Raw genomic sequence first — 14,078 nt, 5'->3', positions numbered from 1 at the left:
GTAAATAGTAAGTATTCATCCTTTGTTTATTCTGATGCTATATTACTCTTCTCTATTTGAACCAATGGTCACTACTACTCATGTTTATTAATTAATATTAATATTATTTTATTAATTATTAAGTTTCAAGTATTACTTTTATTAATATTAATAATTAATATTAATTATTATTGATATTATTAATTATTATTAAATATTATTAAAATTGTTATTAATATTATCAATTATCATTAATATTACTACTCATTTTTAATTAATATTAATATCATTATTTGTTATTTAATATTATTAATTATTACTAATATTATTTTTATTAATTATTAAAATCCTTAGCAATTTACTAATATTTTTCTATTGTGTATATTGCAAAAAATAATATATTATTTTTTAATGATTAACGACATAAATTATCTCAAATATTATAGTTGAGATGCATGGAATCAAATGCAATATACAAATCGAAATATTCTAAAACTTGTAAAAGTATGATGTAAATCAGTCCATACATTTTTATCCACCGTGTAAAACGATTAACTTGTAGTTTGGATATGAAAACACACTATCCAATTTGTCATCTAACCTATATAACACCCCTCAGTCATGAATAAAATCGACCAACTTAACTCAAAAAGAGGAAGATGGAAGAGATGAAATGAAACCTGATAAAACCATGGAGCCTGGTCTCAACTGGGACTTCTCACGACGAGGAGACATTTTTGGCTTTCTATTTTTATTCTTCTTCTACTACTCCATCGCCTCCCTTCTCTTCCTCAGCTTTCCTTGTGGTGCCGAATTCCTGAACAACAATTGTCCAAATACAACGACTTTCACTACTAATAGCACTTTTCAGGCGAATCTCAACTTCCTCCTCTCCTCTCTTTCCTCCAACGCCACACCCACCAACAATGGTTTCTACAACACTACCGCCGGTAGCAATCCCGACAGGGTCTACGGCCTCTTCCTTTGCAGAGGCGATGTCACCGACGATGTCTGCCGAACTTGCGTTGTGACCGCCACTCAAGACATCACTCAACGATGCCCCAACAGGAAAGTCGCAACCATTTGGTACGATGAGTGCATGATACGCTATTCCCACCTATCTTTCTTTTCCTTCGTGGCCGACCCAGTTTTCTATATGTTGAGTTCGCAGAATATCTCGAATCCAGACAGGTTCAATCAGCTCTTGAATGAAACGATGAACCAGATAGCCAGTCAGGCAGCCTTCAATTCTTCTCCCAAGAAATTCGCCACCCAAGAAGCTAATATTTCTGGTTCTCGGAACCTCTACAGTCTAGTTCAATGCACACAAGATTTATCAGGAAACGGCTGTTACCAATGTCTTCTACGCGCCATTAGTGATATCCCCATGTGCTGCGATGGGAAACAAGGTGGACGTGTTATTGGGCCCAGCTGTAATTTGAGGTATGAGATATATCCTTTCTACCAGCTCACGGATACTTCCCCGCCTCCGTCACCTCTCAGTCCTTCCCCTCCAACTAACAGCGTTACCCCTTCTTCAGGTAAACCATTTGAAGTTTTGTTTCAGTAGGCTTTCCTTTTTTTTTTTTAAATTCCTTTTTTACTTCGGAACTCAACCCAACATCCCAAATAGGGGGAACGTTACTCTGTTTCCCAAAGAGAGTATTCTCGACCTCCACAGCACAGGGTTGAGATTCAACTTAGTATTCTATCTTATTCACCCCTCCACGAACTTCCTGGTGGTCGTTATGCAGTAGCTTTTGAAGAAATTGCACTGATTGTAAAAGGCAACCTTGAAAACATTGAGGGTCCGTTTGTTTCGCCGTGGGAATTAGAATCGAAATCCTTTGAAATGAATGATCTATTTCCATAGTCTATTTGATTCAGACAGAAACAGGAATGAAAATTGGAATCACCCGGAATGAGACTTCATTCTCGAGAGAGAGGCAGGGGATGACCATTCTTTCAAATAGGAGAATGTCATTCTAGCAAGAAATGGGAATGGAATTCAGATTTCGTCTAACCATACAGTCGAAAACTCATTCCGACTCCGATTCCAAACCCCTATTCCTGCAAACAAAACGGGGCCTGAGTTTAATCATGCAGAAATCCTTTGGCCTGTTCAAGATATTAAAATCATCATTACTTGTTTTTAAAAATTTTCGTCTAAGACCAAAATTCATTATTATCAAATGGTTTCTCCTCAACGCAGGAAAAGGGGAAAAGACGCCAGCTGGAACTATTGTTGCTATTGTTGTTCCAGTTGTTATCGCAGTGTTGCTCCTCTCTATACTCTGCTATTATTGGCTACGTAGGAAGAAAAAGGACAAAGTCGGTGAAGAACAAGGTAATCATGTCTCCATAAGTTTGATGGGCAACATAATTTTAGTGTTTCGTATAATTAGCTAAGCAAATAAGATTTGGATTTAATAATCAGTCTGTTTCTTCAGATTATTGAAGAAATCAAGAACCTCTTTTTGTTTGTATAGTATCTATGTATTCATTTCAGATTCTTACCATTTTCACTTGACTTAATTCGGTCTAGTTGGCAATGAAATTGGAGGCGTGGAGTCACTGCAATTTAATTTGATCACAATCACCGCGGCTACAAACAACTTCTCTGATGGAAATAAGATTGGTGAAGGTGGATTTGGTAGTGTTTACAAGGTAAGAAGTTACTGAGAAACTAGAATCCATGTATGTAAATATAATTTATTTATCAGAAATTTGGACTTCTTGAAGTTGATTTCATTCATCCACAGAATTAGAGAAGTTCATAAGTTATTTACAATGAATTCCCAGGGTAAACTTTCTAATGGACAAGAGATTGCTGTAAAAAGGCTCTCTAGAAGCTCCGGCCAAGGTGCAGTGGAATTTAAGAACGAGGTGGTATTGGTTGCCAAGCTTCAACACAGGAATCTTGTTAGGCTTTTGGGGTTTTGCTTAGAAGGCCAAGAGAAGATACTTATCTATGAATTTGTTCCCAACAAAAGCCTTGACTACTTCCTATTTGGTTTGTTCTTTAACACATGCAACAACCCACATATATATATGCTCCATTCGTACTTGTTGAATTACTCTTTTTCTATGCCATATGAATTGCCGAAGGCTGTAATGCCTATGGGTTTACAAATTATTAATTATTTCCACAAGAAAAAACTGAAAATAAAGGGCATGGCCATGAAATATCAACACATTTAGAATGGTAGTGTGTCACTTGTCAATTGGCTCATCAAATCCAATGTCCTAACTTGACATTTTATTTGAATGAATGATAGATCCGGATAAACGTGCATGTTTGGATTGGCCTACACGTTACAAAATTATAGGAGGGATTGCTCGGGGGCTTCTTTATCTCCATGAAGATTCTCGTCTCAGGATTATTCATCGAGACCTTAAAGCTAGTAATATCTTGTTAGATGGTGATATGAACCCAAAAATATCTGATTTTGGGATGGCAAGAATTTTTGGTGTTGACCAAAGTCAAGCAAATACAAACAGAATAGTAGGAACATAGTAAGTTAATTTTCACTCTTGAATCTCTTGCATCAGAATAGCTTATATTATTTGTAACTAAGGCTCAGTTTGGAAGGAGTACAAATACAAATATGCAGAGGGAAAAACCTTGTATTTTGTATTATTTTGTATGCATTTGTACACTTGCACTATGCATATTTGTATTTTTACTCTTTCCAAAGGCTCAGTAAGGCTCAGTTTGGGAAGAGTACAAATACAAATATATACAGTGCAAATACAAGGTTTACAATACAATATACAAGGTTTTGCATTGTACATATTTGTATTTGTACACTTCCCAAACTGAGCCTAAAAGTATGTTTGCCATTTGGCAATGGAGTGATCTGGTTTGGTGGTTTTGTGTTGATATTAATCAGATGTAAATTCAGATCAAGAAGCCATATATCATTTATAAGATTTGATAGGAGGAAATTTTATTAGTTATATTGAACTCAAATTGTTTTCTGCTGCCATCAATGAGTGTTTTCTTATTAATGATTGCTTACAGTGGTTACATGTCCCCGGAGTATGCAATGCATGGACAATTCTCAGTCAAGTCAGATGTCTATAGCTTTGGTGTTTTACTTTTAGAGATTGTAACCGGCCATAAGAACAGCTCATTTGACCAATCAGAATTTGGAGAAGACCTTTTAAGCTATGTAAGTGGGAAAATTTTCAAGAATTTCTCCTATCTTTTTTTATAGAACTTTAGATCCTTACCAGATGCCAGAATTACTAGCACATAGATTTGATCATCAGTTGAGAATATGCCCTGGAGAGGTAAGTTAACTGCTTCTGTATTGATGAACTGTTGTAGGCCTGGAGACATTGGAATGAAGGGACAGCTTTGCAGATGTTGGATCCAATTCTGACAGAACACTATTCCAGAGATGAAGTGATGCGATGCACTCATATTGGATTGTTGTGTGTTCAGGAAGATGTAGTTGACAGACCCACTATGGCAAGAATAGTTCTCATGCTGAACAGTTATTCTGTTACTCTTGAATTACCTTTACGACCTCCACGCTTCGCTCACAGCAAAATGATTACAGACATGGCCACAGGTGAGACTGAAAGGCAGGAAACTGAACCAGATACTTCTACAAGTAGGTCAATACCTTTTTCTGTCAATGATGTGTCGATTACTGAATTAGATCCTAGGTAACGTTATGCCACTGGATCATGGGTATAAAATAAATTATATTCTAAGAAATGGTCTAGTTGGATGTCTTAATGTTTAGTCGTGCTTTGAAGGGGAACAGTGTATTCTGAGAAGGAAACCAATTTGTGCTTTTGAGGCAATAATGGAGAAGGGATTGATAGCAGAAAGTACAAAATAAAGAGTTGTTATAAATAAGAGAAAAACATTCTGCTTGAAATAGAATTGTAAAGAAATGTCATGAAACAGAGGCATGAGATGCCCTTTTGTTGGTAGACCCACTTTTCCTGTAATGCTGTTTCTTCTTCTTCTATAGACTTCTAAGGAAAATTGACTTCCAGTGTCTAGAATTTCACTAGTCTTTATTCTCATGCAAGTTTGCTAAATTCTTTTGTTCCTTCTTTCAACCCACTTTTCTTTAGCATCCTTGTGGAGGATTTTATTTGCCACTTATTAAGATTCTAAGTTAGTTTGGCCTAATTAATTCAGCATGGCCTTGTGATTTAGCTAGAGTTCTTAATACTCGAGATCATTAATTGATAATTTACTGATACGATATGATCTCCTACCAAAAGAAAAAGATTTCCCATCCTATTAAGGGCCATTAGGCACAGCCTGCATCATTTGTGTAAAGTCATCAACTACTAGGTTACCAGCAGTTTTCTTCGATAGCTCTCCACCCAATTCAATTTGTTCCCCATAGTAGAGTGGAATGCTCTTCCCCATTTACCTGCAGAAATTTTCACAAGTTAAGGACTTGTTCCTCATCATCCCAACTGGAATTCAATTCTCTGTCAACCAACCTTTTTTCTTCCCTCGGTGAACATTGGCAGGTCCCTTGAATCCAATAAAAGGACACAAGTCCCAATAAATCAATCATCTGGTAATATCGTAGCTCCCCCTCTCAGAACACACACTCAAATTTCAGCTACTAATTCTTGTCTTCTATCTTCCTGTTGATGATTACCCAATCAAAACCCCTTTCAATTGCCATTAAATCCATTAATTTTGACTGGTTTTTCTTCCTTGTTGATCATCTACCAGCACCCAACCTCCTTGGTTGCTACCATTTTCTTATAGGAAAATAGCATTGATTCAGCAGGAAAAATAAAAAGTTAGAGACAGCGATTGCGTCCCTGGCTATAAGCCTGGAGAGCCATGCCAGTCTACGTAGAGGCTCTAACAGTAATTGTCTTCTTTATATCCAAAAGAGCAGCTTAGCGAGGAACAAAGATGTTGAGCTGCACTTGAAGAAGGTGGTTCACCACCACGAAATAAAGTGTCTAGTCGATAATGAGTTCAATAATCACATTAACAGGCTCTGCAATTCCAACCCTGATTGTCAAGGCCTCTATTGTATTGATTACAAAAGACTACTAATTCCAGCCTTTTGGCCGGGTTCGTTACTAAAGATTAATGGCAGATGATGAACCATATCTCCGGTTATGATTATATCTGATTTCTCCTCTTGTCACTCCCAACAAATACAGATAACCTGGTGATGCTTTAGAGGCCAGGCTAATAGAAACAGGAATTATCTAAAACTCACAGATTTTTTAACATTTCTCTTCAACTCACCACAACTTTTCAAAACATTCAACGAGCCAACTGTCAGAGATTTTATTATTCAAAATCTGAAAACAATAGGAAGTAAAACACGGAAGAAAAGGAATACTGAATTCCATGATTCATTCTGTAGTAGACAGAGAATTTATACAAGTATAGAAGCTTACAAATTAGGAGAAAAAGAACAGAGCGACAGCTAGCTAATTTACAGAGCATAATTACAGCCTAAATTCTAGAAATTTACAGCTAAGATTATGATATATAAGGTAACAGAATATCTTCTAATATTCAAACGATTTCTTCAAAATCCCCCCTCAAGTTGGAGCATGGAGATCTTGAATGCCCAACTTGCAAAGAAGAAAATGAAAACGATCACGTCCCAAAGCTTTAGTTAAGATATCTGCCAATTGGAATTGAGTTGAAACATATTTTGTAGCAATGATGCCAGATTGTAGGTATTCACGAATGAAATGGCAGTCGATTTCAATGTGTTTAGTGCACTCATGGAAGACGGGATTTACAGCAATGTGTAAAGCCGATTGATTGTCACAGTGCAAAAGCATTGGTTGAGAATGTGACAGGGAAAGATCAGCAAGTAAACCACGTAACCATATCAGCTCACTAGTTGTAGAAGCCATAAACCGATATTCTGATTCTGCAGAGGAGCGCGAGACTATGGACTGTTTCTTGGATTTCCAAGAGATAGGAGTCGCACCAAGGAAAATGTAATACCCTGTAATAGATCATCGTGTCATCGGACAACTTGCCCAGTCGACATCACAGTAAGCTTTGATCTGAAAATCACTATTTGAAGGGAAAAAAAGACCTTGACCAGGAGAACTCTTCAAGTAACGAAGAACATGATAGGCAGCATCAAGATGATGATGACCAGGTTTTTGCATGAATTGACTGAGAAGTTGTACTGCATAAGTAATATCGGGCCGAGAAACAGTGAGATAAATAAGACGTCCAATTAAGCGACGATATTGGCTTGGGTCCTTTAACGGTTCACCACAATCTAAAGACAGTCGATGCTATTGCGGAATAGGAAAAGAAGTTGGTTTACTACCAGACATTCCTGTTTCTTTCAAGAGGTCAAGAGTGTATTTGCACTGGCAAAGAGATATCCCTAGAGGAGAACGAACAAGCTCTAAGCCAAGAAAATACTTAAGAGTACCAAGATCCTTTACAGAGAAACATGTTGCAAAACATCATTCCCGGCAATAATCATGTCATCCACATAGACAAGGAGAGCAAGAAAAGAAGCACCTTCAGTCAAAGTAAAGAGAGAATGATCATTATGAGATTGTACGAAGCCAAATTTCCTCAACGACAAAGAGAACTTTTCGAACCATTGACGAGGAACCTGTTTTAGCCCATACAAAGATTTATGAAACTGACAAACACGAGTATCACTTGGTGAAAGATAACTCGGAGGAGGAGACATATAAACTTCTTCATGTAAATTACCATGGAGAAAAGCGTTATTCACATCTAATTGATGTAATTCCCAATTTTTTGCAGCAGCAACAACCAACAAACACCTAACAATAGTTAATTTTGCAGTGGGAGCAAAGGTTTCGGTATAATCCAGACCTTCAATTTGTGTATTTCCTTGGGCTACCAATCGTGCCTTATAGCGCTCAACAGAACCATTTGACTTGTATTTTACTTTGTATACCCAACGAGAACCAACTGGTTTCTTCCCTAAGGGTAATGGCACTAAGCTCCCAGCACGATTTTTCTCTAGAGCAGAAATTTCCTATTTCATAGCCTCACATCATTTCGGGTCTTTGACAGCCTGGGAAAAGGATTTAGGCTCACTAACAACAGAAATATTAGCAAGAAAAACTTGATGAGATGGAACAAAACGAGAATAAGACAAATGACATGATATAGGATAAAGAGTACTTGAAGAAACTGCGTTGGATGTAGGTTGTGATAGCTTATCTACTCCAGGAAGCTGATACACATAATTATCAAGACGAGAGGGAAGGCGGCAAGTCCTTTGAGGTCGTGATGAGTTAGGACGAGAATTTTGTGTGGGACTTGATTGTTCAGTCGAGATTTGTGTAGGTGAGTCTTGAGATGATGATGTAACCTCATGGTTAGAGTCAACGAAGGCAGGTGTGGTAATATTATCTTCAAGATCAGTTTGTGGACATTGTATTTGGGAATTGTGACAAGGAGGCACAACAGGTGATGTCTCCAAAGAATCAATAATTGGTAAATGAACAATTACATTTGGTTCTTTTGGAGGGTTGTGAGAATGAAAAGGGAATTGATTTTCATAAAAAATGACATCCCGTGATGTAAAGATTTTGTACGATTCCATGTCATAAACTCTATATCCCTTTTGTCCCATAGGATAACCAATAAAAATACAAGGCTTGGAACGAGGTGCAAACTTATCTTTTGATCGATTTTTATCATGCACATAACACAAACAATCAAAGACACGTAAATGAGAGTATAATGGAGGCTTTGAAAATAACATCTCATAAGGACTCTTACCAGACAATTTAGGTGTAGGAGTATAATTTATTAGATAGGCTGCAGTCAAAACACATTCACCCCAAAATTTGATTGGTAGGTTTGCTTGGAATCGAAGAGCACGAGCAACCTCTAATAAGTGACGATGCTTACGCTCTACTATTCCATTTTGTTGCGGGGTATCAACACAAGATGTTTGATGTGAAATACCACTAAGAAAAAAAAAGTTAGACATAGGACTAGCAGTAAATTCTAGACCATTATCACTCCTAACTTGTTTGATATCACGACTAAATTGGGTATTAACCATAGCATGAAATTGAATGAAGTGTTTTTGTGCTTCTGACTTGTGTTTGAGGAGATAAACCCATGTGCATCTTGTGCAATCATCCACAATAGTAAGAAAATAATGAGCACCGGAAAGAGATGGGGTTTTATAAGGACCCCAAATGTCACAATGAACCAAATCAAAAGAGAAATCAGATTTATTATTGCTAGGAAAAACATTTCGAGTTTGTTTAGCTCGATGGCACACATCACAACATCTGCTCAAATTTTTTAAAGATAAACTAGAAAATTCAGGAATTAGAGATAATCGATCAAATGAAAGATGACCTAATCGTTCATGCCATAAGGTGGATGAGGAAGGAAGAGATGCAGCTGTAGTAAATGGTAATTGAAGCTCATGGAAGTAGTATAAGCCATCACATAATTCACCCATTCCAATCAGTTTCTTTGATTTGAGGTCCTGCAAGACACAAAATGATGGAAAAAATGTGACTGAACACTAAAGGGCTTTTGTCAATTTACTTATTGAAAGAAGATTGCATTTGAAAGAGGGTATATGAAGAACATGATTTAAAACCATATTTGACAATCTAATTTGACCAATAGAGTGCATAGGAACAGTTGTCCCATTTGGTAATCTGACAGGTAAAGTGTAGGAAGTAGCATTAAAGAGAGAGGGTGCATCACATGTAAGATGTTCGGATGCACCACTGTCTAGGATCCCGTCTGAAATATCATGAGATTGGGTGACCTTACCAACAAAGTTTGCTATATTCTGGCTAGCAGAGGGCAATAAGGACATGAGCTGCTCATATTGTTCTTGAGTGAGACTAAACCCTTTACCCGTAGACTGACTTGAACCTGAAATGGCATTATTGGATGAAGCAGATTCTATCTTCTCCTTTGAAGTTTTTGCTTTGCTTTGCCAACCCGGAGGAAATCCAACCAGCTTAAAACACTTTTCTTTAGTATGCCCAGGTTTGTTGCAATATGCACATTTTGATTTATTTGTACCTCTTGACTGCTCTCCATTAAATTCCCTTGTCTGATTTCTAGAGGGTTGGACAACAAAGGCTGCTACTTCTGTTGACTGATTACGACCCATTGAAGCGATGGCTTGTTGCTTTTCTTCTTTGGTTACAAAGGCATAAGCCTTGTTGATTGAAGGAAAATGTTCCATGTTTAATATTTGAGATTGAATGATTCCGTATTGATCATTCAATTCCATAAGAAATTGATGAACTTTTTCCTTCTCCCGTTCTGTCACGACTTCTTTGCCAGTATCACATGTACATGAAGGGATAGAAGAATAGGTTGCTAACTCATCCCAAAGACCTTTTAATTTGGTGTAGTAGGCAGCCACAGTCAGATCCTTCTGTTGTGCAAGACAAATTTCTCTCTTCAACTCATGAATGCGTAGTACATTTCCTTAAGAGAAGCGTTCCTGCAAATCTATCCACATCTCGCAAGTTGTATCTACATAAGCAACACTATCATGTAATTTTGGAACCAAGGCATTGAAAATCCAAGAGATTACCATTGAGTTACATTTTTCCCAAGCTTGAGTTTCTTGATCATCGTCGTCTGGTTTGGGTAGAGAGCCATCAACAAAACACAACTTATATTTGGCTCAAAAAGCATTCATCATAGCACGTTTCCATGTTGGATAATTCTCACCTTTGAGGAGACAAGAAACTAGAATTGTGCTTGGATTATCAGATGAATTCAAAAAATAAGGGGAAGAGGTATTATGTTCAGACATCAATCTAGATGCTGAACTTTTGGTTGTATTTGAGGAATTTTCTTCACTCATGGCGATTGAGGGTTGTAGGATTCAAGGATCAGTATTTGCTCTTGATGAAGGGAAATTTGGCCCAACCTCGCAATCGCCCGACACGTGGCAAAGGCAAGCAACTCGGGACAGTAGAGCGCCCAAAGCGAACATTGGAAGCAAGTCCAAGCTCACTACCGAGCCCGAGCTCCAGACCGCTCTACTGAGTCCGAGCTCCCTACTAGGAGCCCGAGCTCCCTGTTAAGAGCGAGCTCCCTGTTAAGGGTCCGAGCTCCCTAAATAAGAACCCGAGCTCCCTACTGTGTCCGAGCTCCCTATTAAGAGCAAGCTCCCTACTGGGAGTCCAAGCTCCCTATTAAGAGCGAGCTCCCTATTGAGAACCCGAGCTCCCTACAAGGAGCACGAACTATACTGGGCCCCAAGCCTCACAAAGCTGACCCGAGCTGGCCCATGGCAGCTCAGAACACTCCAAACCGAACTCAAGACACCTTGCTCGCCACTCCAACACTTCGCTTCCGAAACACCAGGCTGACCAAATGTACTTGACACCAAGGACGTCCGTAACCAAGGGCGACGCACCTGACTGATTTGGGATTTGACGCCTGACAGCCGCACTTCAAACGGCTTCCTGCTACCGCCACCTGCAACCGTCGTCACTAGCCGCAGAGACGGCTCCGACAAAAGGAGCAGTGGCGGTTCTGTCCGGCCAGAGGAAATGACATCCGAACTAGCAGGAGCTCAGAAATAATCATGCCCGATCTGACGGAAGCCTGGAAGTGAGTGCGTGAGATGGTTATAAAAGGCTCCTACACCCCAGGAACGAGGTATGCGAACTTTTGCGCTATCTGATCTATCTTGCCTTTGAAAGACTCTAACTTGAGCTTCAGAGCCCTTACGCCGGGTTCTCCCCGGAGCTTCTCTTCTCCTTCCGTTTCAGGTCCCTGCCACTCAGTTCAGAGGCAAGATCGTTGACAGCTAAGATTGGCCGGATTGTGCATCATCAATTGGTGCCGTCTGTGGGAACGCTTTAAAAGGCCTCACTCTTGTGCTGGTGAAAAAGGCGAACGGCAAGTGGCGCATGTGCGTCGACTACACCGACCTGAACCGAGCTTGCCCGAAAGACTGCTTCCCCCTTCCTAGGATCGACCGCCTAGTGGACGCGACCTCGGGACATGAATTGCCAAGCTTCCTGGATGCCTACTCAGGCTACAACCAAATCCGGATGGACCAATCCGACGAGGAAAAAACCAGCTTCATAACCGAGTTCGGTCTATACTGTTACAAGGTCATGCCCATCGGGTTAAAAAACGCCGGGGCGACCTTTCAAAGACTTGTAAATAGGCTGTTTCGGCCCCTGATCGGCAAAAAGATAGAGTGCTATGTAGACGACATGGTCGTCAAAACACAGTTTTCACAAGAATTAATACAAGACTTAGATTCTGTCTTCCAAATCCTGCGTCAGTATAACATGAAATTGAACCCCAACAAATGTGTCTTTGGCGTCACCTCGGGCAAATTCCTGGGCTACGTTGTCAATCGACGTGGTATCGAGGCCAACCTTGGAAAATAAAAGAAGTCCAGAGGCTAAACGGCCGCATAGCCGCTCTAAGCCGCTTCATGTCCAAGTCGGCAGATCGCTGCCTACCCTTCTTCAAAGCAATCAAAGGCAAAGGGTTCGAATGGACCCAAGACTGTCAGCTCGCGTTTGACGAGCTAAAAGGCTACCTCGCCAGTGTGCCAACCTTAGCTAGGCCCGAGGAAGGCGAAGTCTTAGAACTGTACCTCTCGGCTAGCGACGAGGTGGTCAGTTCGGTACTAGTAAAGGAAGCAGACAGGGTCCAACGACCCATATATTATGTTAGTAAAATCTTGCAGGGAGCAGAGACAAGGTACCCGCAGATAGAAAAGCTAGCGTATGCACTGGTGGTAGCAACACGGAAACTCCGCTCGTACTTCTAGGCTCACACCGTCATCGTCCTGACCGACAAACCTCTGAGACAAGTTTTACTCAAACCCGAGGTTTCCGGCCGGCTGACGAAGTGGGCCATCGAACTCAGCGAGTACGATCTCCAGTACAAGCCAAGAACTACCATTAAGGCCCAAGCCTTGGCAGATTTTATCGCAGAATGCACATTTAGCCTCGAAGCCCCTGAGCCGGTCGAGCCCGAGATCCCCAGTTCGGGCGAACTCGGAGCTCCCAAGCCAAACGAGTCCGAGCCCCGTGAAGTAGCAGCCAGTGTGGCATCCCTCCTAGTTAGACCAAGCGCAAACTAGGATGAGGAGCCCTGGATCCTTCACGTAGATGGCTCCTTGAACCAACAAGGCAGCGGGGCTGGAATAGTGCTACGCGGCCCGAGCGGAACAAAACTGGAATACGCACTACGCTTTGAGTTCGCGACATCCAACGAGGCGGAGTACGAGGCACTGATAGCCGGGCTAAACCTAGCTCACAAGGTCGGAGCAAAGCACATGGTTATCTGCAGTGATTCCCAACTCGTGGTCAACCAAGTTACAGGCGAATACGAAGCGCGCGAGCTCACAATGATTGCATATTTGGCAAAAGTAAAGGAGGCTCTACTCAACTTCCAGTCACACTTCATCAAGCAAATCCCGAGGTCAGAGAACGCTGAAGCCGACGCCCTGTCCCGACTGGCTAGCACGAGCCACAACGCCAGGAGAACCGTGTACGTAGAGGACTTACCTCGGCCCAGCATTCTCGGTGGGGCAGAAGAGGTCGCTCCCGTCACCAAAGCAGAGCCGAGCTGGATCGATCCACTCGCGAGCTTCCTGTTAGACGGAACCCTCCCCGCGGACCGCAACGCAGCCAAGAGGTTGCAGCGCCAGGCAGCCAAATACGTCATGATAGATGAACGGTTGTACCGACGATCCTACACGCTCTCCTATCTGTGATGCTTGCGCCCAGCCGAAGCCGAGCTGGTACTCCGCGACATCCATGAAGGCTTGTGCGGCGGACACCTGGAGGGCAAAGCCCTCACCCAAAAGGCACTTCGACAAGGATACTACTGGCCGACAATGAAGACAGATGCAATCAAGCTCGTCAGAAAATGCGACAAGTGTCAGAAGCATGCCAGCATCCACCATCAGTCCGCTGCCGACCTCAAATACCTCACCAGCCCATGGCCCTTCGCCCAAAGGGGCATCGACCTCCTGGGGCCATTCCCACCAGCGACAGGTGGGAGAAAATTCTTAGTGGTGGCAGTAGATTACTTCACAAAGTGGATAGAAGCTGAACCCCTGGCAATAGTTACAGCCCGAAACATACAG

At 41.1% G+C, this 14,078-nt stretch overlaps 1 protein-coding gene across 1 annotated transcript; it reads left to right on the top strand.

Annotated features, from left to right (window-relative positions):
• Positions 1 to 593: 593 nt before the first annotated feature.
• On the top strand, positions 594 to 4,931 carry LOC104590600 (cysteine-rich receptor-like protein kinase 15). The gene is made up of 7 exons (XM_010249315.3): positions 594 to 1,520; positions 2,192 to 2,326; positions 2,525 to 2,646; positions 2,782 to 2,992; positions 3,258 to 3,495; positions 4,004 to 4,154; positions 4,313 to 4,931. The coding sequence occupies exons 1-7, from the start codon at positions 653 to 655 to the stop codon at positions 4,658 to 4,660; spliced, it is 2,073 nt and encodes a 690-aa protein (XP_010247617.1). The 5' UTR covers positions 594 to 652; the 3' UTR covers positions 4,661 to 4,931.
• Positions 4,932 to 14,078: the final 9,147 nt, after the last annotated feature.

This window comes from Nelumbo nucifera, chromosome 1, assembly GCF_055504915.1.
Source record: "Nelumbo nucifera cultivar China Antique chromosome 1, China Antique-T2T, whole genome shotgun sequence".
Lineage (NCBI taxonomy): Eukaryota > Viridiplantae > Streptophyta > Magnoliopsida > Proteales > Nelumbonaceae > Nelumbo > Nelumbo nucifera.
This window is presented reverse-complemented; position numbering and strand designations above follow the sequence as displayed.

Excerpts from the sequence above, each read along its gene's own strand:
- LOC104590600 (XM_010249315.3), top strand. The coding sequence starts at position 653 with ATGAAACCTGATAAAACCATGGAGCCTGGTCTCAACTGGGACTTCTCA. Across the intron at positions 2,327-2,524 it reads CAAAGTCGGTGAAGAACAAG|TTGGCAATGAAATTGGAGGC; the intron begins GTAATCATGTCT and ends AATTCGGTCTAG. Across the intron at positions 4,155-4,312 it reads GAGAAGACCTTTTAAGCTAT|GCCTGGAGACATTGGAATGA; the intron begins GTAAGTGGGAAA and ends GAACTGTTGTAG.